The 27,573-nt window shown below is 41.1% G+C and overlaps 1 protein-coding gene across 1 annotated transcript in view; it reads left to right on the top strand.

The window, feature by feature from the left end:
- Positions 1 to 26,323, top strand: part of PRTFDC1 (phosphoribosyl transferase domain containing 1) — a 104,063-nt gene extending 77,740 nt beyond the window's left edge. Inside the window, exons 4-9 of the mRNA XM_052651115.1 lie at positions 4,031 to 4,096; positions 17,470 to 17,487; positions 18,829 to 18,911; positions 19,401 to 19,447; positions 23,576 to 23,652; positions 26,105 to 26,323. Coding sequence (XP_052507075.1) covers positions 4,031 to 4,096; positions 17,470 to 17,487; positions 18,829 to 18,911; positions 19,401 to 19,447; positions 23,576 to 23,652; positions 26,105 to 26,152 — 339 coding nt within the window. The 3' untranslated portion in view covers positions 26,153 to 26,323. The remainder of the gene's footprint in view (positions 1 to 4,030; positions 4,097 to 17,469; positions 17,488 to 18,828; positions 18,912 to 19,400; positions 19,448 to 23,575; positions 23,653 to 26,104) is intronic.
- The last annotated feature ends 1,250 nt before the right edge of the window (positions 26,324 to 27,573 follow it).

The following is a 27,573-nucleotide window of genomic DNA, read 5'->3' as shown; positions in this document are numbered from 1 at the left end:
AGAATTTCATGGGCAGAGGAACCTGGGGGGCTACAGTCCATGGGGTCACACAAAGTTGGAAATGATTGAAGTGACTTGGCACTTCTTACCTTGAACCCAGTTAATACAACAGAGATAAGTGGAGTTTCTCTGGGTGAAGCAAAGGGCAGACATACAAGCCACTGCCCTGTGACCTCCACTTTGACCCTAGGTGGCTTAAAGGACTCAGGGACCGAGTTAAGGGTCATGTCCTATATCCACCACTGGTTGAAAAGTAAACACTGAACTGATTCATCTCTCCTTGTTATCTGACTTTGTACCACATGTTAGAGTTTTTGAAAAATTTTTCAACACTGCAACATTTTCATTAGAAGCTCTCCACTTTGACCATTAAAACTTCTTATAATGAACTGTTTGTGTTTATGGAAAAATATTTCCTTACTTATTTTGTTATTTTTGGCTGTGCTGGGTCTTTGTTGCTGCACGCGGGCTTTCTGTAGTTGCGGTGAGCAAGGGCTGCTTTCGAGTTGCAGTGTGCAGGCTTCTCACTGCCGTGGCTTCTCCTGTTGCAAAGAGCAGGCTCTAGAGCCCAGGCTCAGTAGTTTTGATACACGGACTTATTTGCCCAGCAACATGTGGAATCTCCCCAGACGAGGGATAGAACGTGTATCCCCTGCATTGACGGCAGATTCTCAACCACTGATCACCAGGGAAGTGCTATAACGAACTGTTTTGGTTAGGGGTTTGCCTGTATTTTATATAGTGTCGTTGACCTTACTGAGCACAGGAGAATAGCTGAGAGGAAGGATAAGGCTGAAAAGAAGAGGGAAAAAAACAAAGTTAAGGCATCTGTGGAGGCTGAGAATGTTGAGAAAGTCTGTGCATGTATGGATTCTGAAGCAAGTCTGTCTGACTTTGGAAATGAGTGGCTGAGAGAGTGATTCTTTTGTTTATTTGTTTTCTTTACTCGTCCCCTTCCCGTTCCTCAAAAGGAATTCAGGATATTTATTCTTACTTGGCTTTGTTTTTTCCTGAACATTATCTAAACAGTCCAAATTCTCTTTTGTACGAGCAGTCACTATACATGCTGAGCTCTTTTTTGTACCTGGAGACCAGGTCACCAAAACTAGTAATTTCCAACATGTTTCTATCTGAGGATGCCTGGACTAAATGTTGGAGACTTCCTTTGCTCTTTATTCGTTTGTTTTAATGTTTTTAATTGGAGTATAATTGCTTCACAATGTTGTGTTAATTTCTCCTGTACAGCAGTGTGAATCAGCTGTATATACATATATCCCCTCCCTCTTGAGCCTCCCGCCCACCCTTCCTTTGCCACTTAAATAAATCCACACAACCGTTACCAGCATTTCTACCAAGGTGTGTATTTCTCCTAGCCATTTCAGCTTATTATATATTTTACTTCCTTAGTACAACCAGGACCCAATTCTTCTCCATGGTACTCTCAAAGATGCACTATTATTTCTACCTTCTAGGAATGTTGTGGGGGATGGGGGTTGTTAACACAAGAATAATGCCAAGCCAGACAGTCCTAGAACTGAACTGGTTCCCCTCACTAGTAGTGCCTTTTTTGGGCAAGCTACTCAAACTCTTACTGCCTCCAGTTCCTCATTTGTAAATTGGGGATTAAATAATATCTATTCTGAGCTCTACTGAACCTTAGCAAAATAGATAAATTCATTCACATACGAACTTCGAGCATACAGAAAAAAGACAAAGAACCACCCAACTCATGAGGCTTGTATAACTTGCTTTAAAAATCCACAGAGGTAGCAAAAGAAAGGAAAGTACAGGCCAGTCTTATGAAGATCAGATGAACAATCCCAAGTAAAATATCTTCAAATCAAAATCAATGATGTTAAAAAAAAAAAAGGATACATCAATCCTAGGAATATAAGGATGTTTATGAACCACTGTGCAGAGTGATTGCATCAGTGACCCTAATTAAATGGCTTCCCTGTATCTATGTACTTCATTCTGTTACTTAATGATTGCTTCTCAGATTAATGCTGGGCTTGTTCACGTGACTTGCTTTGCTAATGGGACAGTAAAACTTGCTTTGCTAATGGGACAGTAAAAACTTGACTCAAGCAGAGGTGTTTGAAAAAAACAACAAAAAAAACCCAAAACAGCAAAAGACCAGTGGATTCTGGATAGTCTGATTTTCTCCTTTGGCTCTCAGTTCCCATAAGAAGAAAATTATTGGTTTTATCTAACTTATGGGGCACTTTCAAACATTTCAAGCATTGTCACCACTCCTTTGCAGTTAGGAATAAATGCTTTCAGACTGAAAGTAAGAATGTTTTAAGGTCTTTTTTTTTTTCTGTTGAGCAGTAAGGTGAAAAACAAAATGCTGCTTTACTGGTAAAACTATTATATTGGTTGATTGGCTTTTTTGTTTTTTCCATTCTGATGACCATTGCCGTGACAATGTATCTCTAGGTCTAGACTCTGAGTTGCAAGTGACAGAATCCAATTCAAACTAACCCAGGAAAATTCCTTTAGGGGAATGACCTCCCTCCCCAACAAAAGGCAGGGCCTTCTTGCCAGAATAAGGGAGAAAAGCACTGAACTGGCCAAAACAACAGCAGTCACCAAAGATACTTCCTGGTTCAGTGCATCATACGTCTATTCCCTCTGTTGGTGTCTTCTCACTTAGCTTATCATTCGGATGAAGGGACTGCAGTGTCACCGCAGTCTTGCTTGATCATGAAACCAATTGCCTATAGGATGTCGCCTTCAGTTCCTCTAATGCATCTTTGCAAGGAAGCCAGAAAATAAGTTGCTTGCCTTCTTTTAACCTGTTCTGCCCCCTTGTTATTCTATTGTGATATTTACTAAGAAACAACTCATATTTTATTACGTGTGTGTGTGTGAGAGAGAGAGAGAGAGGTTTAATTGAGGCAGAATGATGTCCCATATATATACTGTGAAAAGGAATGCTTATAATCTCTAATAGGACTTAAGTGAAAAGTCTCTTTTTTAAAACTGAAGTACAGTTGATTTACAATGTTGTGTTAGTTTCTGGTGTACAGCAAAGTGATTCAGCTATATGTATACATATACGCGTGTGTGTGTGTTAGTTGCTCAGTTGTGTCTGACTCATTGTGACCCCATAGACTGTAACCTGCCAGGCTCCTCTGTCCAGGATTCTCCAGCCAAGAATACTGGAGTGGGTAGCCATTCCCTTCTCCAGGGGATCCTCCCAACCCAGGAATCAAACCCAGGTCTCCTGCATTGCAGGCAGGTTTTTTACCATCTGAGCCACAAGGGAAGCATATATATATATATATATATATATATATATATACATACATACATACATACATATATATATATAAAATATTCTTTTCAGAGTCTTTTCCATTATAGGTTATTACAAGGTATTGTGAAAAGTCTTCTAAACGGGATTCTAGTCTCATATTCCTGAATTCCAGAAAGTTCCTGAGGCTTCATCATCCTTGTCTCACAATCTAAGTGTAATATTTCTTGATCTGCGGCCTTTTAGAATTGCCCTTGATACAGATAAGGGATTGGACCCACGTTGGTAGTGAGGAGAGGGGGTCTCTAACCTCTGTGGGAACCACAGTCTAATTGTTCCCCACTGCAGGGCTGTAACTGGGGCTGCTGGCACAGCTGACAAACGCTAGGCCCCCTCCCCAGCTCCCCCCTCCATAGCCCCAACCACCCAGGGAAGTCCAGGAGCATGACTGTCTTCTCCAATTCCATCTGCCACAGAATAGGCTCAGGCACCTTCCATGGTTTTATTTTGTTCCAAAATTAGATTTGCTTGTCCTCTCCCCGCTCCCTCCATCCCGTCTCCACACAGGCTCGGCTATCAGCCATTAGGATGCTTTGTCTCAAGCGTGGTGGCAGGAGACTGGCTCTTGGTAACCATAGGCAACCATGAATCAGGACCAGCTATTTGTGCTATATTTGCAAGGCACAATCCAGCTCCTGGCTGGGTAGATGGGGAAACGTGCTTTACAGCTTTTCTTGTATGGTAAAATATTATCTCCCCCTTTCCGTTTAGAATGACCAGTCCATGGACGAGATGCAGATCATTGGAGGCGAAGATCTTTCGACTCTGGCTGGAAAGGTTTGTTCATGTGACTCTGCTTTGTGCCCACTGAGGCCTGGGTGTTGTGGGGAATTCAGTAACCTCCATTTCAGGTCAGCGCTGCAGTCCATTTCAGACACTCTCCTGGGTTTGCTAATTCATGCAAATGAATGTGTGGATCCTTTTAATGATTCCTCCTTCTATAAAACACTCCTTTTATCATGCTTCCAAGGCTTGACTCAGACCAAATCTTTCGTCTCCAAGCTTCCTTCCAATCTTATTTCAGACCACCTCACATTACAAAACCCCCTTAGCACTCCTTCTCTTTCCCCTTTTTTTTCCCTACTCACACTTTCAGGTACCTCGTGAAAGGGAATTCTTTTCCTTTATTTGTCTTGTTTTCACCCTTCATCTCCTGGGCACCAAAGTAAGGCATTTAAACATGTTTGTTGAAGTGTTTAAAATTTAGGCAGGGAATTTAAAAGAAGAATATCTGAAGACTTTTTCATTTTTCAACACTTTGCCTCCTCCCCCCCGTTGCTGTATCCCATGAGATTTTGAGGCAGGCACCTCCAGTGTTAACTTGGAGATCCAAATCTGCCAAAGCTTAATAATTACATAATTAATAATTATATAATTACTGTTTGGATTCTGACATAAATCCATGCATTGGGAAGGAAGAGTGTTGCATCAAGCAGATGGTCTTTGTGCAAGTTTGATCTGAAACGCAAGTTTTGCCATGAATGAAAGCAACACAGAATTTGTTTTTGTTCAGCTCTGCTGACAGTATCTTGTATTCATTATCCCTGAGCAACTTAAGCTTTCTAAGTGAAACAAAGCAGTCTGTTATACAAGCTTAATCTCGTATCTGCAGTTGTTACTGGTTTGCAGTGCCCACCTGGGGAAGGGATAGCAGCCATATTTAATAAAAATGTGTGTAATAACATGAGGAACATTGAAGAGCCACAAGGACTAACTGCAGAACAGCTTCCTTCCCCTCTTCAGGAGATAGCTTAGCATCTGAATGTTAAATTGCTACCTAGTAGTAAACTGTGTCCTACAGAAACTGGAATTCACTTGTTGGTGTTAATGTATGTATCACGAAGCCGCCATTTGATGTTACTACATCACTGCATAATACAACATCCTGGAAAGATTAAAAAAAAAATCAAAAGCTATTTCCAGAAATTCATAACTTTTAACCACCCTGGGGTTGTCTTTAAATGATGTCATTGTAGTACTTTGTTGTATGACGTTGCCTTGTAAGTTTATCACACAGGAGAAATAGTGAATCTGTCAAAGTGGCAACTCTAAAAAGAAAATTGCACAGAAAAAGTGCAGTGTTTCTCTCCTGCCTTTTAAAATCATCTTGTATTTTGTTTTAAAGTCATTTTTCCTCTTATGTGAGCACTGGATAGTCCCTTCCTTTAGGAGGTAGAGAGAGGATAATAGTTATAATTTTTTCAAAAAAGACTGAGAAGAGATTGAAGAAAGGGAAGTTTCTTCCTGGGGGTGGAGTGAGCAAGAAGGGGTGATAAGGCTGTGCCTCGGTTTCCCCTTCTGCAATTATTGCAAAGACCATCCCCTCATGAGAAAATAGACATCATGGAAGTTCAGGTTAGGAGAAACGGCAAACCAGCCAAACAGTAAGTCTGAGCAGAGGTTGGCTTCAGTTTTTTGCTAGCAGGATGAATGATTCGTCCAGGTTACCAGGTACTGTTACGTGATATCTTTCTAGTCACTGTGTGTGCAGAGATATATGCATTCAAATTCATGTCAAGTAGAACCCCCTGGGCTTCTTGGGTAAATATTTCTAAGATATATCAACATCGATTAGCCAGGTTCTCAACTGTCATGACAGCTTAAGATTCTGCAGTTCAGGGTTCCTAGGCTCACATCAGAAGTCAATGTTTAATGAACCAGTGTAGACCACACTCTGTTCTCTCAAATGTGTCTTGAATATGTCCATGTCTCTCCCTTATGTCTCTCCATCTCCATGGTAACATTCCAGGTCTAGACCTTGCTACTCAAAGTGTGTTCTAGGGCAGGTGTCAGATAAACTTTCCAGGTCAGGGCAGGTAGTAAATATTTTTTCAGTTTTGTGGCCCATACAGTCTTCTGTTGCAGCTATTTCACGTTGCCGTCATAGCACAAAAGCGGCTATTTGCAACAGATGAAGTGCAAACAAATGGACACCACTGTGTTTCAATGAAATTTTGTTTACCAAAAAACAAGCAGCAGGCCAGACTTGGCCAATCAGCCATAGTTTGCTGACCTTTGCTCTAGGAACCAGCAAGGTCAGCAACTCCTGGAGACTCATTGAAAATGCAGTACCTCAGATCCCACCCCAGATCTGCTGAATTAAGTCTTCATGTTAACAAGGTTCCCTGATGATTCTATGCACATTAAAGTTTGAGAAGACTGGTCTCTAAGGCGAGACAACCTCTATCCCTTTCCTGGGCAGCTGTGAGTCTCCCTGAACTCTGCCTTCGCTTAACTGTTGTTAAGATGCTCAGTTGTGTCCGACTCTCTGCGACTGCATGGACTGTAGCACACCAGGCTTCCTTGTCCTTGCCATTTCCTGGAGCTTGCTCAAACTCATGTCCATTGAGTCAATGATGCCATCCAACCATCTCATTCTCTGTCGTCCTCTTCTTCTGCCTTCAGTCTTTCCCAACATCAGGGTCTTTTCAAATGAGTTTGCTCTTCACATCAGGTGGCCAAAATATTAGAGCTTCAGCTTCAGCATCAGTCCTTCCAATGAACATTCAGGATTGATTTCCTTTAGGATTGACTGGTTTGATTTCCTTGCAGTCTATGGCACTCTCAAATTTTTTCCAACACCACAGTTCAAAAGCATCAGCTTAACTGTTTCCACCCCTCAAACCAGTCTCCAAGAAGCAAAGGGATTTTCTTAAAATACAAATTGGATCCCATCACTTGCCTACTGAAAACCTTTCAGCAGCCTGTCAATTAGGGTTGTAAGACTTAGTTTAAAAAAAAAAAAGCAAGATGCCAAGTTAAATTTGAATTTCAAATAAACAGTGAATAAATTTTCAGTATAAGTATGTCCCATGCAGTATTTGGAACACACTTGAACTAAAATGTTGTTCTTTATCTGAAATTCAAATGTATCTGGATGTTCTATATTGTGCCTGGCAACCCAGTGCTCTGAGATTATAATCCAGACTCCTTATCACAGCCTAGAAGACCCCGATGATCTGGCCCTGTCTCCTTCCCGAAGTCATGGCACACCGTTCACCACCTCCTCTCTGGCTAACACCACAGCGGCTAAGCTCCTTCCTGCCAAGACCCTGGACAAGCTGTGACCTCTGCCTGGAATTCATATTCCTCCCAACCTTCAGATTTCAGCCTAAAGACTTTTGTCTCAGAGAGAGGCCTTCCCTGAGTCTCTAAAATGAGCATTAACTCCTCCCCTCTAAGCCCCTGTCCCCGTATTCTCCATTAGCCTCTGTATCAGCACCTTCTTTCCACTGAAGCCCTTTCCATAATTTCTGGTGTTTATTTGGGGCTTATTTTTCATTTGCCTGTTTCCCCACCAGGATGTGGAAGGAGTGGAGGAGTGAAAAAAAAATTCACTCAACTTTCTTTCTCCTTAAAAGAATAAAGACTTTCTTATGGCTTGCCCTCCCTTACCCCTTCTTTAGCTTTTCAGAAATAGGCTATCCATTAGGAGTTTGAGAAAACTATAAAAACAAATTTCAGGAATTTGCCTGGCGGCGCAGTGGTTAAGCCTGCACTTCTGCTCCAGGGGGTGTGGGTTCGATCATTGGTTGGGGAATTAGGGTCCCCCATGCTGTGCAGTGCTGCCAGAAAAAAAAAACTTCAGAAGCCCTCTAGCATCTTCCCATCATGTAGAATTTATACCAGCTGGGAAAAAACTTGAAAGGCACATAACAATGGGCAGGCCCTTTTTTAAATGGTGGTAGAAGAAAGCCTGAAACTGCAATAAATATCTGCCTGGGATGGAAGAGTGTTGGATGAATATCTGCATTGGAAGGGTTGGTCCAGGTCATCATCTAACTTCTCCCTTCTCACAGAGCAATCACATGATTTCTCAGTTAAAAATTCACACTGAAGCTACATTCATCATTATATTACTACTCTGCCATGAACTTGTTCTTGCGTTCTCTTTTTTAATACTCGGCATCCAGGGAAGAACATTTTAGAGGGTAGGGGGCCTTTCCATACGATACTTTTCCTTGAGCTTAAAGAAATCCAAAGAAAGAATAATTTCTTAGGATTGTAATTGTCTTAGAAGAAGGTGAGGTTTTATTTGGAACCAGAAGGTCAGGGAATAGCGCAGGAGAGGGAGAGAGAACAGCCTGTGGAATCGGGGAGGAAGAGAAGGAAACAGCAGAGCCAGAGAACAGGAGTGGGCCCGTGCGACTGAAGGAAATTCATCAAAAAATAGCAAAATAATAATTTAAAGAACTGAAATTGGATTTGCTTTATAGAATATATCGGGGACTTCCTTGGCAGTCCAGCAGTTAAGACGCCACACTTTCACTGCATGGGATGCAGGTTTGATCCCTGGTTGGAGAACTAAGATCGCACTTGCCACACGGTATAGCTAAAAAAAGCAAAAAGCCAAAAAAAAAAAAAAAAAAAGAATATGTTGACTAATGAGTGTAACTTGCTCAGAAAAGCAAAGAGGAGCCACCAAAGTTGTTGAGCTGAGGTGACATCGAGAAGCTGTGTTTTAGGGAAATCACCTGACAGGAGGGCAGAGTTAACTGAAAGAAGAGAGAGACTCCAGGGAGAGAAACCAGTGAGGAGATGGTGTGGTTTGAGCACTTGAACTTTCAGGAGTGAAGCGGAGTGAAGCAGAAGGAATAGCCCTCTCTGAAGGAGCAATGATTCCTGAAGGAGGGAAGGTTAGAAAATCACCTGTCTAATTTCCCATGCATTAGAAACCCCATAGATTTACTGCGTCACTTAAGTCCTCTACTGCTGCTGCTGCTAAGTCACTTTGGTTGTGTCTGACTCTGTGTGACCCCATAGACGGCAGCCCACCAGGCTTCCCCATCCCTGGGACTCTCCAGGCAAGAACACTGGAGTGGGTTGCCATTTCCTTCCCCAATGCATGAAAGTGAAAAGTGAAAGGGAAGTCGCTCAGTCGTGTCTGACTCTTCACGACCCCATGGACTGCAGCCTACCAGGCTTCTCCATCCATGGGATTTTCCAGGTAAGAGTACTGGAGTGGGGTGCCAAAGTCCTCTGTAGATGATCAAGTTAAAATATTTAGGAAATGGAGACTCTAGACAGCCCACATTCTCCTTTCTGTTTCTGGGCTTCTTTTATTACCTCTTCTTCCTTCCTCTCTTCCTCTCTCTCTCTCTCTCCATCCTTCCTTCTTTCCCTCCTTCCTTCCTTGCCTCTTTCTTTTTTAAAAGCAAAAGGAAGAAAGCTCCCCAGAAAGGCTGGCTGAATCATGGTTCTAAATAGGTCATGGCTGCTGAATAAAGAGAGCCCGCAATGATTCATTTCAATGGCTCCTTCAGCTCACAGCATTAAAAGCGTTTCGTTTGGGGTGTTTAAGCAGCCTGCACAACACGCTCTCTGGCTGATTTTTTTTTTTTCAAAGTTGATTTAATCCTCAGTTCAGTTCAGTTGCTCAGTCATGTCTGACTCTTTGCGACCCCATGAATTGCAGCATGCCAGGCCTCCCTGTCCATCACCAACTCCTGGAGTTCACTCAAACTCACGTCCATCGAGTCAGTGATACCATCCAGCCATCTCATCCTCTGTCGTCCCCTTCTCTTCCTGCCTCCAATCCCTCCCAGCATCAGAGTCTTTTCCAATGAGTCAACTCTTCGCATGAGGTGGCCAAAGTACTGGAGTTTCAGCTTTAGCATCAGTCCTTCAGTGAACACCCAAGACTGATCTCCTTTGGGATGGACTGGTTGGATCTCCTTGCAGTCCAGGGGACTCTCAAGAGTCTTCTCCAACACCACAGTTCAAAAGCATCAATTCCTTGGCACTCAGCTTTCTTCACAGTCCAACTCTCACATCCATACATGACCACAGGAAAAACCACAGCCTTGACTAGACAGACCTTTGTTGGCAAAGTAATGTCTCTGCTTTTGAATATGCTATCTAGGTTGGTCATAACTTTCCTTCCAAGGAGTAAGCATCTTTTAATTCATGGCTGCAGTCACCATCTGCAGTGATTTTGGAGCCCAAAAAAATAAAGTCTGATACTGTTTCCACTGTTTCCCCATCTATTTCCCATGAAATGATGGGACCAGATGCCATGATCTTCGTTTTCTGAATGTTGAGCTTTAAGCCATCTTTTGCACTCTCTTTCACTTTCATCAAGAGGCTTTTTAGTTCCTCTTCACTTTCTGCCATAAGGGTGGTGTCATCTGCATATCTGAGGTTATTGATATTTCTCCCGGCAATCTTGATTCCAGCTTGTGCTTCTTCCAGCCCAGCATTTCGCATGATGTACTCTGCATATAAGTTAAATAAGCAGGGTGACAATATACAGCCTTGACGTACTCCTTTTCCTATTTGGAGCCAGTCTGTTGTTCCATGTCCAGTTCTAACTGTTGCTTCCTGACCTGCATAAAGGTATCTCAAGAGGCAGGTCAGGTGGTCTGGTATTCCCATCTCTTTCAGAATTGTCCACAGTTTATTGTGATCCACACAGTCAGAGGCTTTGGCATAGTCAGTAAATCAGAAGTAGATGTTTTTCTGGAACTCTCTTGCTTTTTCCATGATCCAGCTAATGTTGGCAATTTGATCTCTGGTTCCTCTGCCTTTTCTAAAACCAGCTTGAACATCTGGAAGTTCATGGTTCACGTATTGCTGAAGCCTGTCTTGGAGAATTTTGAGCATTACTTTACTAGCGTGTGAGATGAGTGTAATTGTGCGGTAGTTTGAGCATTCTTTGGCATTGCCTTTCTTTGGGATTGGAATGAAAACTGACCTTTTCCATTCCTGTGGCCACTGCTGAGTTTTCCAAATTTCTTGGCATATTGAGTACAGCACTTTCACAGCATCATCTTTCAGGATTTGAAACAGCTCAACTGGAATTCCATCACTTCCGCTAGCTTTGTTCGTAGTGGCCCACTTGACTTCACATTCCAGGATGTCTGGCTCTAGATGAGTGATCACACCATTGTCATTATCTTGGTCTTGAAGATCTTTTTTGTACAGTTCTTCTGTATATTCTTGCCACCTCTTCTTAATATCTTCTGCTTCTGTTAGATCCATACCATTTCTGTCCTTTATCGAGCCCATCTTTGCATGGAATGTTCCCTTGGTATTTAATTTTCTTGAAGAGATCTCTAGTCTTTCCTATCCCTTGTGGTTCATCTGGTAAAGAATCCACCTGCAGTGTGGGAGACCTGGGTTCGATCTCTGGTTGGGAAGATCCCCTGGAGAAGGGAAAGACTATCCACTCCAGTATCTGGCCTAGAGAATTCCATGGACTGTATAGTGCATGGAGTTGCAAAGAGTTAGAAAAGGGTAAAAACAAATGCCTCTGATTTAATCCTAGCACTTCATAAAATGTGTGTATCCATTAAAGCAAGGCGATTTTATTCATGTTCGAGAGAAATCTCTGAAAGGGTGGAATAAAACCCAAATGCACAGAAACAGGCCCAAATCCGGCAATGGACAAACATAGATGTGCAGGTTAAGTGCAAGATTTCAGGAGACCTACCACTGCACCGCCCCCCCACCTCAAATCAGTTTCTAATCAAATGCCAGAAATGAATCATCAGAACCTGCTGAAATTTCCTCCTTGCCTGCCTGAACTATTTAAGTCATTCGTTTCTATTGCATCTGACTAGGCTGAGAACAGTCATGTAAACGCCCAGTGACTGATGATTCTGGCAGTTTGGTGAATTATCACATGAAATGCTGGACTGCGTGCCTTTCTCCATGGGGTTTATAGTCACACTCCCACGCAGGCTCAGGATCCATGCTCAGCTCACCATCACTCCTGCCATTGTCCCTCAGCGGGGCGCAGCCACAGCCACCAAAATACATTGCTGCAGATTAGACTGTGGTATGCTGGTCGCTTTACATTTTAAAAGACTAAAAGGAATAACCTATTTAAGAAAACCATTCTGATTTTCATCAGTCTGTGCTTTCTTTTCTTTTTCTCTTTCTTCCTTTCTTGCTTTTTCTTTAGGAAACCCACTGGGATGAGCTTCCAACAGGATCGTGAAATAACAGAGATAGGACACGCTGTGGAGGTTCCCCATAGGATTCTTGCCTGCGGCTCCCAGGCTGCAGATTTCATTGGTTTTCTGGGAGGAAATGAGCTAGGTGTGATGAGATGACTGCGACAGTAACTGGCGAGCATCTCAGATTCAGTGATGGGAGTCAGCAGATTGGAAGTGTTTAAAGAGGCACAGTGTGTTCTGGAAAAAAAAAATTCCCAAGGCAGCCCACTCAAGAAAATGGGAACTTTAGAAGATTTCTTAATGCAAAATTAAAAGCAAAAGACATTTAATGATAGCTCAGTTAAGGAGGAACTGTACGGCATTAAGGAGAAAGATAGAGGGGGTATATGATGAGCTAGAGACAGAAAGGAGGTCAGAATTGTTGAATTGTTCCACAGGCATTTACTAAGCACCTACTACATAGCAGTTTCCATGTTATATACTGATAGTATAAAGATGGGTTAGTCTTCCTCTCTTGTGTTGCTAATCTTGGTCCTCTAAAGTGTAAAGAGATAAGTTTTCTTAGATAGCATTGAAAAATGCTTCTATAGTTGGGGTAGTCACTTTCTATCTACACTTGGGCTACTTCTTGTTTTGCAAGGCAGAGCCAGTCTTCCAAAGGTATTAAAGTCATTGCTCTCGTTCAGGGTAATCTTTCCACACAACAGGCAGGACACTAAAGATCCAGGAGTCAATTCATGTACCACTAATGAAAGAATTTGAAAACATAGCTCATGTTCTATAAAGGAAGATAAATATATATCTGATGGTTGCTCTGTAAAGTCAATAAAAAAAAAAACTCTAATTTTCTGCTTAATCCCCATTCAGTAGCAGCCCTTGCCCATCATTTTTGATCCTACTAAATAATTTTACTTTTTTAGTACTGTTCATAACACAGGAAATTCTTTCTGTTGTTACAGATTTTATCAACCTGTTTGCTTTCTTGATCCTCCAAAAATCCTTTGAGAAAGACAATTAAACCATAACTAGTCAAAGTTTTCCTCATTATAATCCTTCTAAGAAAGAAGAGCTTAGAATGGGACTTCCCTGGTGATCCAATGGCTAAGACTCCATGCTCTCAATCCAGGAGGCCGAAGTTCAATCCCTGGCCAGGGAACTAGATCCCACATGCCCCAACTAAGAGTCTGTATGCCTTAACTGAAAAAAAAAAAAAAGAAGAAGAAGATACCACGCTGAAAATTGAAGATCCTATATACCACAACTAAGAGCCAGTGCAGCCAAATAAATATTTTTTAAAAGACGAGCTTCCTGGGACAAAAAAAAGGCAGGAAAAAGTAAGGGTTATTACAGTATTATAAGACAATGGACTATGATAGGAAAAACAATTAAGAACTTCAAGAAAAGAAAGCAAGCTCTAAAAAGAGATATAGTATACTACTTGACTTTTTAGTGGGAAAGAATGTAACCTGTATGAGAAGATATAGTCATAACAAGGTAACATCGGGGCAGGGGGAAAGGAAGGGGGAGATAGTGTGAAAGAATATAGTAAATAGATGATGTATAAGGTTGTGAGAGAGAGAAACAGAAGTACAGAAAAAGAGACTTTTAAATTAAAGGACATTAAAGATCGTTGCATGTTCTTAGATTAGCCAAGCCAGCTACAACAAAAGCCATTTGAAATATATTGTATATATATGTATATGGCTGATTCATGTTGTTATACAGCAGAAACCAACACAATATGGTTAAGCAGTTATTCTCCAATTAAAAAAAGCCATTTGAACGACAACTGGGGAAATTGTCCTGAGAAACCTAGTGAATGTGTAGTAAGTTTATATGATATTAAGAAATTTTGGGAACTTGCCTCACGGTCAGTGGTTAAGACCCCAACTTCCATTACAGGGGGCATGGGTTGGATCCCTGGTTGGGGAGCTAAGATCCTGCATGCTGCCTGGTGCAGCAAAAAAGTAAAAGAAAAAATAAATTATTGTCAAATACATAAATGTGGTATACATACACAATGGAATTTTATTAAGCCATTAAAAAAAAAATCCAAGGAAATCCTGCCATTTTCAACAACATGAATAGACCTTGAAGGCATTATGCTAAGTGAAATAAGTGAGACAGAGAAAAACAGATTCTGTGTTGTCTTACCCATATGTGGAATCTAAAACATAATAAAACCAAACAAAAACCAAACTCACAGGAAAAAAGATCAGATTTGTGGTTACCAGAGGCAGGGAATGGGAGCTGGCCATAGGTACAAATTTTCAGCTATAATAAAAATAAATTCTACAGATGTAATGTATAATATGATAACTAGTTAACACTCCTGAGTAATATAGGTAAAAGTTATTAAAAGAGTAAACCCTAAGATATGGCAGAAACCAACACAATATTATAAAGCAGTTATCCTCCAATTAAAAATAAATTGATATTTTAAGAAAGTAAACCCTACGAGTTCTTACCACAAAGAAAAAAAGTTTCTGCCCCTTTTCCTTTGTATTGTATCTACATGAAAGGATAGATACTGACTAAACATAGCAGTAATCATTTCACAGTATATCTAAGTCAGAGCATCATGCTGAACCCCTTAAACTAACATAGTGAAGTATGTCGGTTATATCTCGATAAAACTAGGAGAAAATGAAAAAAATAAAATGAAAAGGATTGTTGTCATTTTTGTGTGTTGTCATTGTTGCTAAGTCATATCCAACTCTTTGTGACACCATGAACTGCAGCATGCCAGGCTTCCCTGTCCTTTATCTCCCAGAGTTTGCTCAAACTCATGCCCATTGAGTTGATGATACCATCCAACCATTTCATTTTCTTCCTCCCCTTTCTCCTGCTTTCAGTCTTTCCCAGCATCAGGGTCTTTTCCACTGAGTTGGCTCTTCGCATCAGGTGGCCAAAGTATTGGAGCTTCAGCTTCAGCACCAGTCCTTCTAATGAATATACAGGGTTGATTTCCTTTAGGATTGACTGGTTTGATCTCCATGCTGTCCAAGGTACTTTCAAGAGTCTTCACCAATATCACATTTCAAAGGCATCAGTTCTTTGGCACTCAGCCTTCTTTATAGTCCAGCTCTCATATCCACACATGACTACTGGAAAAACCACTGTTTTTGTTAGATGCACTAATAGTTTTTGTTAGATGAACTAATATTTTGGAAATGCCATAACTTTAATATAAACATGTAAGCATTTTGAAATACTCTTACCACTTAGAAACACATCAATATCTAGAAAATTTTTAGACTTTTCTATTTTATTTTAAATATGTGTATACATTACCTTGATTTTAAAATATGTTTAATTAATTTTGACACTGTATCTCTGGATTTATGTCTCTCTGAATTCTAATTCCCAGATATCTTGTAGTTGAAGCTAATCTCCTCAAGAATGACTCTTGTTTTGCAAGGCTCTGAACTTTCAAAAAACAGATTTAATTATGTTCAGTGCACTTCATTTAATTAGGCAAGAATGCAGACTAACGGTTTTAAAAGGTTTTTCATTGTAAGATTGAAACAAAAATAGATTGTGAACTAGGACGTTAAATTAACCAAGTATTCTTCCAGTGTTCTGGTTGGCTAATAGGCCTCAATCAAACTAAAAATGCACATCCTAACTAGTTGTGATGGATTGATGGTTAATAATACAGCAAACACATTGAGGATACCAAGGGGACTTCTCCATCAGTGTGATCCATGGGGTATACCGTGGGCATGACCTATTTTTAAAACAGACAAAATAATCTTATATTTTAATGATAAAATTAAGATTCTTTCATGAATTTAATAAATAAAATACTAGAGAGAAAAACACTTCCAGAAAGATATTCCACCTAAGAATGCAGTTGACACATAAGGTAGTATAGTAGAGATTTAACAGAGTGGTTGGTTGGTTCCCTTTTTCATTATTTAGATCTCTTTTGTATGAGACATAACCAAAGTGTATGGTTTGATAGAATTTTTAAAGTAGTGTATAAATCATAGGGATAAATGAAAAGTTATCTAAAGAAAGACATCACTACATTGAGAATAGCAAAAACTTTTTTTCTAACGGGAATAGCATGTTAACACGGTGGTATTTTAATTTGATGGGGCAATATTGACATGTGACTACAAATCCGCTTATTGGTTAATTTGTCATTAATAAGTATGATTAGTTATTGTTCCTTCATTCACAAATAATTACTGAGCATCTGTTTGCAGTATTTGGGCTAGTGGCTGAGACTATGGAAGTAAGCAAGAAAAATGTGATTCCCTGCATCCCTTGCAGAGTTTATAATCTAGTGGGGAGAATAGGTATCATTCAAGAAGTTAAAAGGAAACATAATCTGTGTTCCTAGGGGAGAAGCAGAGGGATGCCTTGAGAGCACAGAGTAAAGAGTGTAACCACATCACTAAAAATATAAACCAAGCACCTCCCTTTCTTTGGGGTTGAAAATCTAAGAGTAAATACCAGATCCCTGGTGGTTGTGGTGGCTACACTGGTATAGGGGTGTCCCCGCTGAATATAGGATCCTTCTGCCCAGTGCTGTCTCCATTAACAATGCTGTTTATCTGGGAAATTTGGTGAGCTTTGTATCCCAAAGGACTCAGGGGGTCACTTGCCAGAATGACGGCAGTGGGATGACATGGATAGTTCTGCAGACAGGTGAAGGATCTAAAATCAGCCTGCTTCCCTGGTGAATCTGGGGATTCACCAGAATTCCCTGGTGAATCTGCCTTCTATGCGGGAGATCCTGGTTCAATTCCTGGATGGGGAAGATCCCCTGGAGAAGGGATAGGCTACTCACTCCATTATTCTTGGGCTTCCCTGATGGCTCAGATAGTAAAGAATCTGCCTGCAGTGTGGGAGACCTGGATTTGATCCCTGGGTTGGGAAGATCCCCTGGAGGATGGCATGGCAACCCACTCTAGTATTTTTGCCTGGACAATCACCATGAACAGAGGAGCCTGGTGGGCTACGGTCCATGAGGTCGCAAAGAGTCACACACGACGGAGTGACCAAGCACAGGACAACACTAACCTGAGTATAGACACCAACATTGCACCATCCGTGAGTCCAGCGAAACTGGAAAGATAAATCTGGAAGTCCTGGATTATCCCCAAGCATTTGGGTTAGATGGGTGGTGGAGGACCAGCTAAAGTTAACTGTGAAATTCTAACTCCAAGCAAAATATGTGTTTATCTTACGAGCCAGATTTGCATCATATTCTAAATAGTTTTTTTGTTTTAATTTCAGAATGTCCTCATTGTTGAGGTAAGCTGACTTTTCTTTATCCATACTTGGAAGTTGAAAGAATCTAATATTGAGTTTCTAAATATTGATCTTGTTATTGAATGCCCAATGTATGTGGACTTCTCAAAATTTACAGAATAGGAGTTAACTAGAATTTGGCTTGAAATAACTTAGAATGGAAACTTTGCAATAATAGTTGTGTGGTATTTTATCCATTTGTATCTAATGCCACCCATGTCTAAATTGGTTCTTAGATCTATTTGTGAATCAGACGTTTTCACAAAAGAGAAAACTAGCCCACAGAACCAAATTTTTTTAATAGAGAAACCAAGGTTGGCTTCTCCTCACCCTTAATTCCGTGTTCTTGCTAATGACCTCTAATGACTTGAAACAATCCTCCCTTCAGCATCTAAATCATACATAGAATCAGTGTAAAAATTTGCTATCCAGGGGAAAGCTATAATTTAATTTAATTTTTTTTTCTGTTTGTTTTAAAAAAAAAGAAAAGAGAAAGAAAGAACGGGTCCTTTAGCCCAGCAGACCTGTCTTATCAGCTAGCAAAAATTCAGGGAAGCTGTTTTTGTCGCACTTTTGTTACAGTTGCCTGGGTGTGCCATATGTATGTGCCTTTCTGGCTCAGACAAAACCCTTGAAGTAGACCCTCCAGCTAAAGGCACTGCCCGACCCTGGCTAAATTCAGACCTGTTGTTTGGATAATCAGCTCCCGACAGCTGATTTCTGTCCCACAAACAATCAATGTCGCCTGCCCATTGTGCTCTAATTGTGCAGCAGCTCATCAGCCAGGGTGAGCCTCTGCTCACGGTAGCCTCGTGCCCTCAGAGCTCGCAGGCTGTCACCAGCTGCTGTCCACATACATCTCACTTCCCAGCCATCGAATCTCCTATTAAGTGGGGAGAGTACGTGAAGGGGGAGAGGGGGAAGCGTTTATCTGTCCCTTCAGCATATTCAGACGTGCATCCCATGTCCATGAAAATTCATGCGCCCCGTGTTGTGTTACATTACCTCAGGGCCAAATTTACTCCTTGAATGCGCATGCACAGTCCAAGTGCACTCGATAAAGAGCCCCACATGCTCTCCAGACGCTGAATGTAGCCTTTCGACACAGCCCAAGGATTCTAGGAGGAAACAAGTCACCAACATATTCCCCCCAAACCCAGCTTCCAGAAAGAGGCACCTGTCTAAAAAATATAACCAGCTCTGCTTCCTACTTGGACTCCTAATTTGATGGCAGTTCTAATTATGATGCATTATTAATAAGGACTAGACTCATCTGTCTGGATGAAAAGCCTTTTAATGCAGCCCAAAGGCATCTGGTTGAATTTGTCTGTCCTCTTTTCTAAGGATGTTGTTGGAACCGGGAGAACCATGAAAGCCTTGCTCAGTAGCATAGAGAAGTACAAGCCCAACATGATCAAGGTAGCCAGGTGAGTACCGCATTCACATCATCACTACTTCTGTCTTTCAAAATCTGCCCAAGAGGGATGCTAACACAGGACGCTAGTTCCAAAGAATGCAGTCCATTCCAAACCACTAACCCTTTGCCCTAGGGCATTAGGGTTTGACCACACTGAACAAACAGCCCACTTGACAGCTAGCCTGAGAGAGAGGAAGGGGGAGAGGACGTGCTTTGCTGTGTATCTGAGCCCCTTTTTCCAATGCCTCTGTTAGCTGTTTCCAGGAGCAGCTGGCTGAGCCCCAGTGCCCACGCCCCTCTCCCTCCCATTTATCCAGAATCTCACTGATAAGGAGCCATAGGAGGGAATTCAAGGGCTGTGCCGATGCCCCACATGCTTGACGGGGGGACAAAAATAAACACGTTTCAGATATATATTTTAGTGATGTTCAATTCTATTTGTAATTCACAAACATTTTATCTGGATCACTGAAACATTTTTTTTTCCTTTTAATGGTAGTTTGTTGGTGAAAAGAACGCCTAGAAGTGATGGCTTTAGACCTGACTGTAAGTGTTTGAGGCGGGGCGGGGTGGTTGTCGGTTGTTTATTGGCTAGTGGTGGTGTTTTGTGTTTAAGACTCTTTCATTTCCTAGTTGTCAGCATTCCATGTGAAACGGAAGCTATAAAAGATTTGATGGTTCCATAAATGCTCTATGTCTCCAGCAGTAGAACCCTCTACAACCCGGGGTTTTCATTTTCTAATTACACCTTTCCCAGGAATTCTGTTGTATACATTGGATGTTTTTATTTTTAGGTTTTTCTAAAATCTTTGCACCTTCATTCCTAAGAGCTCAGCTAAAATGCGGTTTGGGGGTTGGAGGGAGATGTGACCCCCCAACCCTCGTCTGCCTTGGATGCACGGGATTCCTGCCTTGGCCTCTGTCCCCACCCGTCTGTCCTCTTTGTGTCTCTGTTGGATGCAGAGAGGCACTGGGAAGGTTGAGGGGTTCTACCATCTCCAGGAACTGTGAGCAGACAATGCATAGTGCTGACCTTCAGCAAATTGGAATTTTAGCACACAAAGGGAAATCCGAGACTCTACCCCACCACCTCCAAACACAAATATAACCACACAGAGAATTAGAGCAAGTATCTCTAGATACCATCTTCACACTTCAGTTCAGACCTGTGTTCTCAAGGAGTTTTCTCATCTAAAGCAGTTTCCTCCATCCTCCCCAGGATACAAATAGTTGTAATGCCAGAAAGGATAAACAAGCTGCTTGATTATTTATTATTCTAACACTAGAGGCGATTTTTTTTTTCACTTGCATAGGCAGACTTCGGCTGGATTTTTATAACTTACATTTGCACTGGGACAATTTGGCTACAGTTCTCATCAGCAAGCTGAACAAACATTAGCACGAGAAGCATGCTATGGATGGGTAATGTGCCAATGACATTGAACCAGTGGTTCTTTATTCTGAAAACAAGTTGCATTCCTGGGTGGATGTCTTAAATGTAGACAATGTTAGCTCTGGCCAGATAGACCCAGTAACATGTTCCTGTCTAGTTACTGGTTTGGGGAATATAATCTGAATATAGTTAGGGTCGGACAAGGTTAATAAACAGAAATCTTCTAAGGAAATAATCTAAGATACTACATAGAGAAAATTTCAACTGAAGTTAAAAGACATGCACTTCAGAGATATCCAACTAGTTACAAATTTCTTGTGTCAGAGCAACAGTATTAATAAAATAATAGATAGCACTAGTAAGAGATTCAGAGAAGGCCGTGGCTCCCACTCCAGTTCTCTTGCCGGGAAAATCCCATGGATGGAGGAGCCTGGTGGGCTGCAGTCCATGGGGTTGCGAAGAGTCGGACACGACTGAGCGACTTCACTTTCACTTTTCTCTTTCATGCATTGGAGAAGGAAATGGCAGCCCACTCCAGTGTTCTTGCCTGGAGAATCCCAGGGACGGCGGAGCCTGGTGGGCTGCTGTCTGTGGGGTCGCACAGAGTCGGGCACAACTGAAGCGACTTAACAGCAGCAGCAGCAGCAGTAAGAGATTAATTTTTTTTAATTAAAAAAATTAAAGTGTAATTGATTTACAATGTCATGTTAATTTCCTGGTGTGCAGCACAGTGCTTCAGTTATACATATATATTTGGATACATGCATGCATGCTTGGTCATGTCCAACTCTTTTCCACCCCGTGGACTGTAGCCCACGAAGCTCCTCTGTCTATGGGATTTCCCAGGCAAGAATACTGGAGTGGATTGCCATTTCCTACTTCAGGAAATCTTCCAGACTCAGGGATCGAATCTACCTCTTCTGTGTTGACAAGCGGATTCTACCACTGAGCTACCTGGGAAGCCCATTTGTATACATATACATTCTGTTTTAGATTCTTGTCCCTTATAGGTTATTACAAAGTAATGAGTATAGTTCCCTGTGCTATACAGTAGGTCCTTACATATGGAATCTAAAAAATAAGTTGCAGATGAACTTATTTACAAAATGGGAAGAAGACTCATAGACATAGAGATTTTGGTGTGTCTGACTGTTTTAAGAGCTACAAAGAGATGAACATGTTTAATCCTCACAGCTTTCTCTAAAGTAGGTGCTATTGCTGTGCCCATTTTACAGATGATGAAACTGAACACAGCCAGGTTAAAGAGCTTGCTGGGTCACAAAGCTATAAGTGTACACTCACTGTTGAGCCCGGGCAATCTGATTACTATCGCGGCTCTTACTCATGCACTCCATCTGTAAGTAGCATCTGCAGTTGCAAATATAAGGGTAGGAACTGCACTCACTCACCGGCTAGAGACCAGTCAACTGTTTCCTGGCTGTTCTCCTGACCTGCTGGTTCAAGATTCTTTTACTCCATGACAGCTCTGAAGGTTTGACCTTTGGAGCCAATTTTTCCCAGTCTGAGCTGCCCATGTCCATTGTAGAGATTGCGTTACTCACTGTAAAGTCATCATTATCTTTACAACCATGGGTTCCTGGGCTTTGCTAATATTCTTTTAGCTAGCTCAGAATCTTCGTGTTTTTGTCTTTCTTCCCGGATTTCTGAGGCTTTGTACTTTTTGGTCCTTTTTCATAGTTGACTTTTTCCTCTGTGCTCAATGACACTTGTATCTTCTGACACCTTGTCTTCTGCTCTGCTTCTCCTCTTTGATTATTTTTCTCAAGAAACCTACAGTTTGGAGGGATCAAACTGGCTTTCTAACAGTGACACACAATGCAGTCCTTAGAAAAACAAGTCCCTCCCCCTAGCACTTTCTGCGAGCAGTAACCAGTTGGTTTCTCCATGTGAAAGCATCCTTGATCAGAAGGACCAATGAGGAGGTGAGTAGTTAACCACAGAGGTAACTGTCTCCGTGCTGTAAGTCCACTGGCTGTGCCAAAGTACTCTTTTGTAAAAGTAAGCAAGTACATCTCTCATTTGCAATACTGTAGTAAACTAACAGAAGATTGTCCTACACTGGAAAGAATTTGAAAAATCATTGGGCTATAGGCACATTTATTCACTTTTAAAACCTGAGGAAGAAGAACTGTTTCATGTTCCTTAAGAGTCCTTTTCAGGGACTTCCCTCATGGTCTAGTGATTAAGACTTTGCCAGGTTAGATCCCTGGTTGGGAATCTGAGATCCCACATGCCTCACAGGCAAAAAACCAAAACATAAAACGGAAACAATACTGAAACAGATTCAATGAAGGCTTTTAAAATGGTCCACATTAAAAAATCTTTTTAAAAAAATCCTTTTCAAGAAAAATCATCTTTCAATATATTCATTTTTTTACTTAACCTGAGTACCTTAATGGGCTGTGGCTCAGTGGAAAAGAATCTTCCTGCAAATGCAGGAGATGTGGGTTCGATCCCTGGGTTGGAAAGATCCCCTGGAGAAGGAAATGGCAAACCCACTCCAGTATTCTTGCCTGGAAAATTCCATGGATGGAGGAGCCTGGCAGGCTACAGTCCACGGGGCCCCAAAGAATCCGATACAACTGAGCGCCTGAGCACAGATGCACGCTCTCATCCTGCCCTCAGTGGAGACAGAGTTAATTGCTATCATCTGCACTGAGGATTCAAAGACTAGCATTAGAGTAACCTTCAGCATGTCTTCCTCAAGCTGAACAGTCCCGTCTCCTTTCACCTTGTCTCAGGTTTTGCTTTCTAGCCCTTCATCCCGCCGAGGACACTGGATGCAGTGGGAGGATGGCTTCCTATTGCAACAGCCTGTGCCCCTATTCACATCTGGCAGCACAGGGACACCTTCTGATTGAACTGCACTTCATGCTTCTTGCAGTGTTTCCTTTGGCACGATATTGTTGGATACTCTCTGCTTTGAAAAAGCAGCGCTATATGCCTGACTCAGGCATACTTCTTGTTATCCACGGGGCTTCCTGAGCCCTTTCTCAGCTTTGTCTACAAGGATTGCAGTCATTTTTCACTGTCTGTTTGTTGGTTTGTCCTGTCTGCCTGAGTAGTCACTCTGGCCCAAGTCCCACTGGGTTCATCTTATACGTTGTTTGTCACTTTCCTCACTTACTTCTGGAAGTAATGGAAGGTCCACTTACTAATGGAAGGTCCTCACACGTTAGGTGCCAACAGCAGCTTATGGTGGCTTTATATTTCTGTTATTTAAATTGTGTTCTTTTTTTTCCCTTCCTCTCTCTGCTCAGATGCTGGATTTGAGATTCCAGACTTATTTGTGGTGGGTTATGCCTTAGATTACAATGAATACTTCAGAGATCTAAATGTAAGTCTTGCGTGGAATCCCTACCCCTGTTTTCACAAGAACATCGCAATGATACCAGTTTAACAGATTTTTAAAATAGCCGTAATGATGACTGCCATTTATTGAGTGTCTTCTGTGTCAGGAATGTTCTGGGCACTTGGCATTCTTAGTCTCAGTGAATTCCCACCACTGCCCAGCAAGGTTGGTATTTGGATGATGGAAGCAGTTATGATTGTCTCTATTTTGTATGAAGGAAATAAGCAGAAAGACAGCTTGCTGCTGAGTTTTCTCCATCGTCATCAACTGTGTCTCCATCGACCATACTAACAATACTTAATAAACTGTTTAGTGTCAGTGCTTGAGGTCCAGAAGTTTCCAATTACAGTGGCTTGTAGCTCATAACTCTTTCCCCTTGGGAGAAATGGCTATAGGCATGGACCCTCAGGTGTGTGATCCTGACCGCTGCTGAATGATCTGGAGATAAACACCTAACCTAACGTGGACCAGTCCGTCTCTCTCCCCTAGGATTTAGAAACTTAAACCAAGAGCCACAGAGACCAAGGGGATTGGGGCTTAGGCCTGGGCTGGCTTCTGGAGCCTGTGTCTGGCTTCCAGTTGCTGCACAACTCTGCTGTTCCTCTGCCTTTGCGAGCTACCCCAGTCTCCTACCAGCAATAGCCCCCTGCACCCCCCACTGCTTTGCTTACGTTAACCCAGAGCCATTTCTGTTGCTTGCCATCAAAATACTTCTGACACATTTCTGGCTACCCAAAAAGGATCAAAGAAAAGTCAGTATTTGTGTTTACTACAGCTGTTTCTCTATTCACTGTAGAAGCTGTAACTTCACCAGTAGGATACGTCTATCTCCACCACTTATATTCCACAGCCCTCAGTATGTATCTTGTTGTTACAGACCTACAAAGCGAGATTCAGAAAAGAGCTCAAAACTCAAACAGTGAAGAAATTTTTGTCTTAATGGGTCTCTTTAGATTTTACAGATATCTGCATGTGTACACATATATGTGCATGTGTATGTGCATATACATAATACGTGTGTATATATATATACATAATACACATATAAATAAATACATATTGGGTTGGCCAAAAAGTTTGTTCATCTTTTTCCATAAGATGGCCCTAGCAGTGCTTGGTTGTCTTTAACTTCATTCAAAGCAATTCTGGTAGATTGTATTGTGACAGCTGTCATATCAATGTGCATCTTTTTTAAAAAAAATCAAAATTGGTGAATTTTTGTGTAGCCATTTTAATATTGAAGATGGAAGAAAAAAGCAACATTGTCGACATGTTATGTTTTATTACTTCGAGAAAGGTAAAGACACAACCAAAAGGCAAAAAAAGACTTGTGCAGTGTATGGAGAAGGTGCTGTGACTGATGAAATGTGTCTAGCGCAGTCTGCAAAGTTTCGTGCTAGAGATTTCTTGCTGGACAATGCTCCATGGTCGGGTAGACCAGTTGAAGTTGATAGCAATCAAATCAAGACATTAACTGAGAATAATCAATGTTATACCATGTGGGAGATAGCCAACATACTCAAAATATCCAAATCAAGCGTTGAAAACCATTTGTACCAGCTTGGTTATGCTAATCACTTTGGTGTTTGGGTTCCACATAAGTTTAGCAAAACAAAAAACCTTCTTGACCATATTTCCACATGTGATTCTCTATTGAAACATAATGAAAATGTTGTCTTTAAAACAAATTGTGATGGGAGATGAAAAGTGGATACTGTACAATAATATGGAATGGAAGTGATTTGGGGGCAACCAAAGTGAGTCATCACCAACCACATCAAATGCCAGCCTTCATCCAAAGAAGGTGATGTTGTGTATATGGTGGGATTTGCAGGGAATCCTCTATTATAAGCTTTTTCTGGAAAACCAAACGATTCATTCCAACAAGTACTGTACCCAGTTAGACCAACTGAAAGCAGCTCTCAAACAGAAAATGCATAATCTTCCATCAGGATAACGCAAGATTGCATGTTTCTTTGATGACCAGGTAAGAGCTGTTACAGCTTAGCTGGGAAGTTCTGATTCATCCACTGTATTCACCAGACATTGCATCTTCGATGCCCATTTATTTTGGTCTTTACAAAATTCTCTTCATGGAAAAAAAGTACAATTCCTTGGAAGGCTGTAAAAGGCACCTGCAACAGTCCTTTGCTCAGAAAGATAAAAAGTTTTGGGAAGACGGAGTTATGAAGTTGCCTGAAAAATGGCAGAAAGTAGTGGAACGAAACAACAAATATGTTGTTCAATAAAGTTCTTGGTGAAAACGAAAACTGTATCTTTGATTTTTACTTAAAACCCAAAGAAACTTTTTGGCCAGCCCAATTCATATGTATTTAAATGAAGAGTAACGAAGTAGGAGATGATATTACTGCATCCCATTTTCTGCACTTCTTATTTCGTTAAGAGGCTGATGCATTTAAATCCTTTATTGTTTCAGCACATATGTGTGATCAATGAACACGGCAAAGAAAAATATCGAGTCTAAAGAAGTAAAATTTTGCCATCGCATCTCCAGATAACATCCTACTTAACGACTACACTCAGGAAGCCAGCATGTAAAATTTGTCTCCCAGGCATCTTCACTCAGCAGGACTTAAAATGGAAAAAAAAATTTTTTTAATGAACGAGCTTTCTTTTCTGAGATTATAACATAACATAGAGAGTCCCAAAGGTTTTTAAGGAAAAGAAAGCAATGCTTTTATTTGACTTGTTCCAAATTAAACACTCCACCTTGTGACTCACAAGTTCAGTCCACCTTCACACCCCTGAGAAACTCCTTTTGTTTTGATAAAGTCATTATGGTTGATTACTATACCCGCACCTACTTACTCAAATATTTTTCAGTTAAGTTTTTTTTTTTTTTAGTACTTCATTTTGGTGATATTTCACAATCTTAAAACCTGAAAGCCTTTTCAGTGAACCTCTGAGCCCATATTCTAGAAATGCAGCTGGATTCCATACTAATAAAGGAGGAAAAGGACAATTTAATATAAATTTCTGTTTGCACACTTCCGACAGGCCATTATGATCTGCTTTGACAAAGCCTCTCTGAACAGCAGCGTTCAGTGCATCTTAATGATGTTATGAAATGGGCCTTTGCCCAGTGCTCTTGATTGGAGCTTCCGGTATGTGATAACGGTATGTCATGTATGCTTGGATGTACTCAAGTGTGTTTAATACTCTGAATTTTAAATAGAAAAAACACAATGGCAGCAAGGACCCTGGTCTCTCAGCAGCACTCGTTTATTCGTTTGAGACATGAGCAAATAGCAAAATTGTGGGGGGAGGGGAAGGTGTTTTCAGTGCTTGAAACTGGGAAAGTATAAATTGTTATTGTATTTCCGTCAGAGGGCCAGACACTATTATGTATTATCCTAAAGAAGAATACAGAGGCTGAATAATTTTTTTAAGTGGCCTTATGAGACTGATCACATAACCCAGTACGCTACAGAAAACTAGGATACTTTAAAGTTTTTTTCTGAATAACATTTTTTTCCATTTCCACTGTTTTATGAGAGGTTTTCTAATTTATGGGGATTTTAATTGAAAATAAACTTGAGTGCCAGTAGAGCTGTTTTTTCCTCACTTCCTAAAGGAGCAAATGCAAAATAAATAACTAAGCAGCCTTTGTTTGGTTCTGAACTGTATGTGGTGTATTGTTATCGAGTTCCAGCTTCCTTTAAAGTAATAAAGAATAAGAAAACTTGTTATGTCTCATAACTGCTTACTGTTTTTCTTCCGCCTTCATATCTTTTATGTACTTGGAGCCAATAAACTGTGTGTGAGCCAGTAGCTTAAATATACGGCTGCATACGTCTTCCCTGTGGCTTTATTTTTGTTAACCTGGAAAAAATCCAGTATGTGCACCAATATAAGCAAACGATTAAACCAGGCTTGATCTGCTGC

Source organism: Budorcas taxicolor, chromosome 13, assembly GCF_023091745.1.
Source record: "Budorcas taxicolor isolate Tak-1 chromosome 13, Takin1.1, whole genome shotgun sequence".
Taxonomy (NCBI): domain Eukaryota; kingdom Metazoa; phylum Chordata; class Mammalia; order Artiodactyla; family Bovidae; genus Budorcas; species Budorcas taxicolor.
The sequence above is the reverse complement of the archived record's forward strand: the minus strand, read 5'-3'. Positions and strand labels throughout refer to the sequence as shown.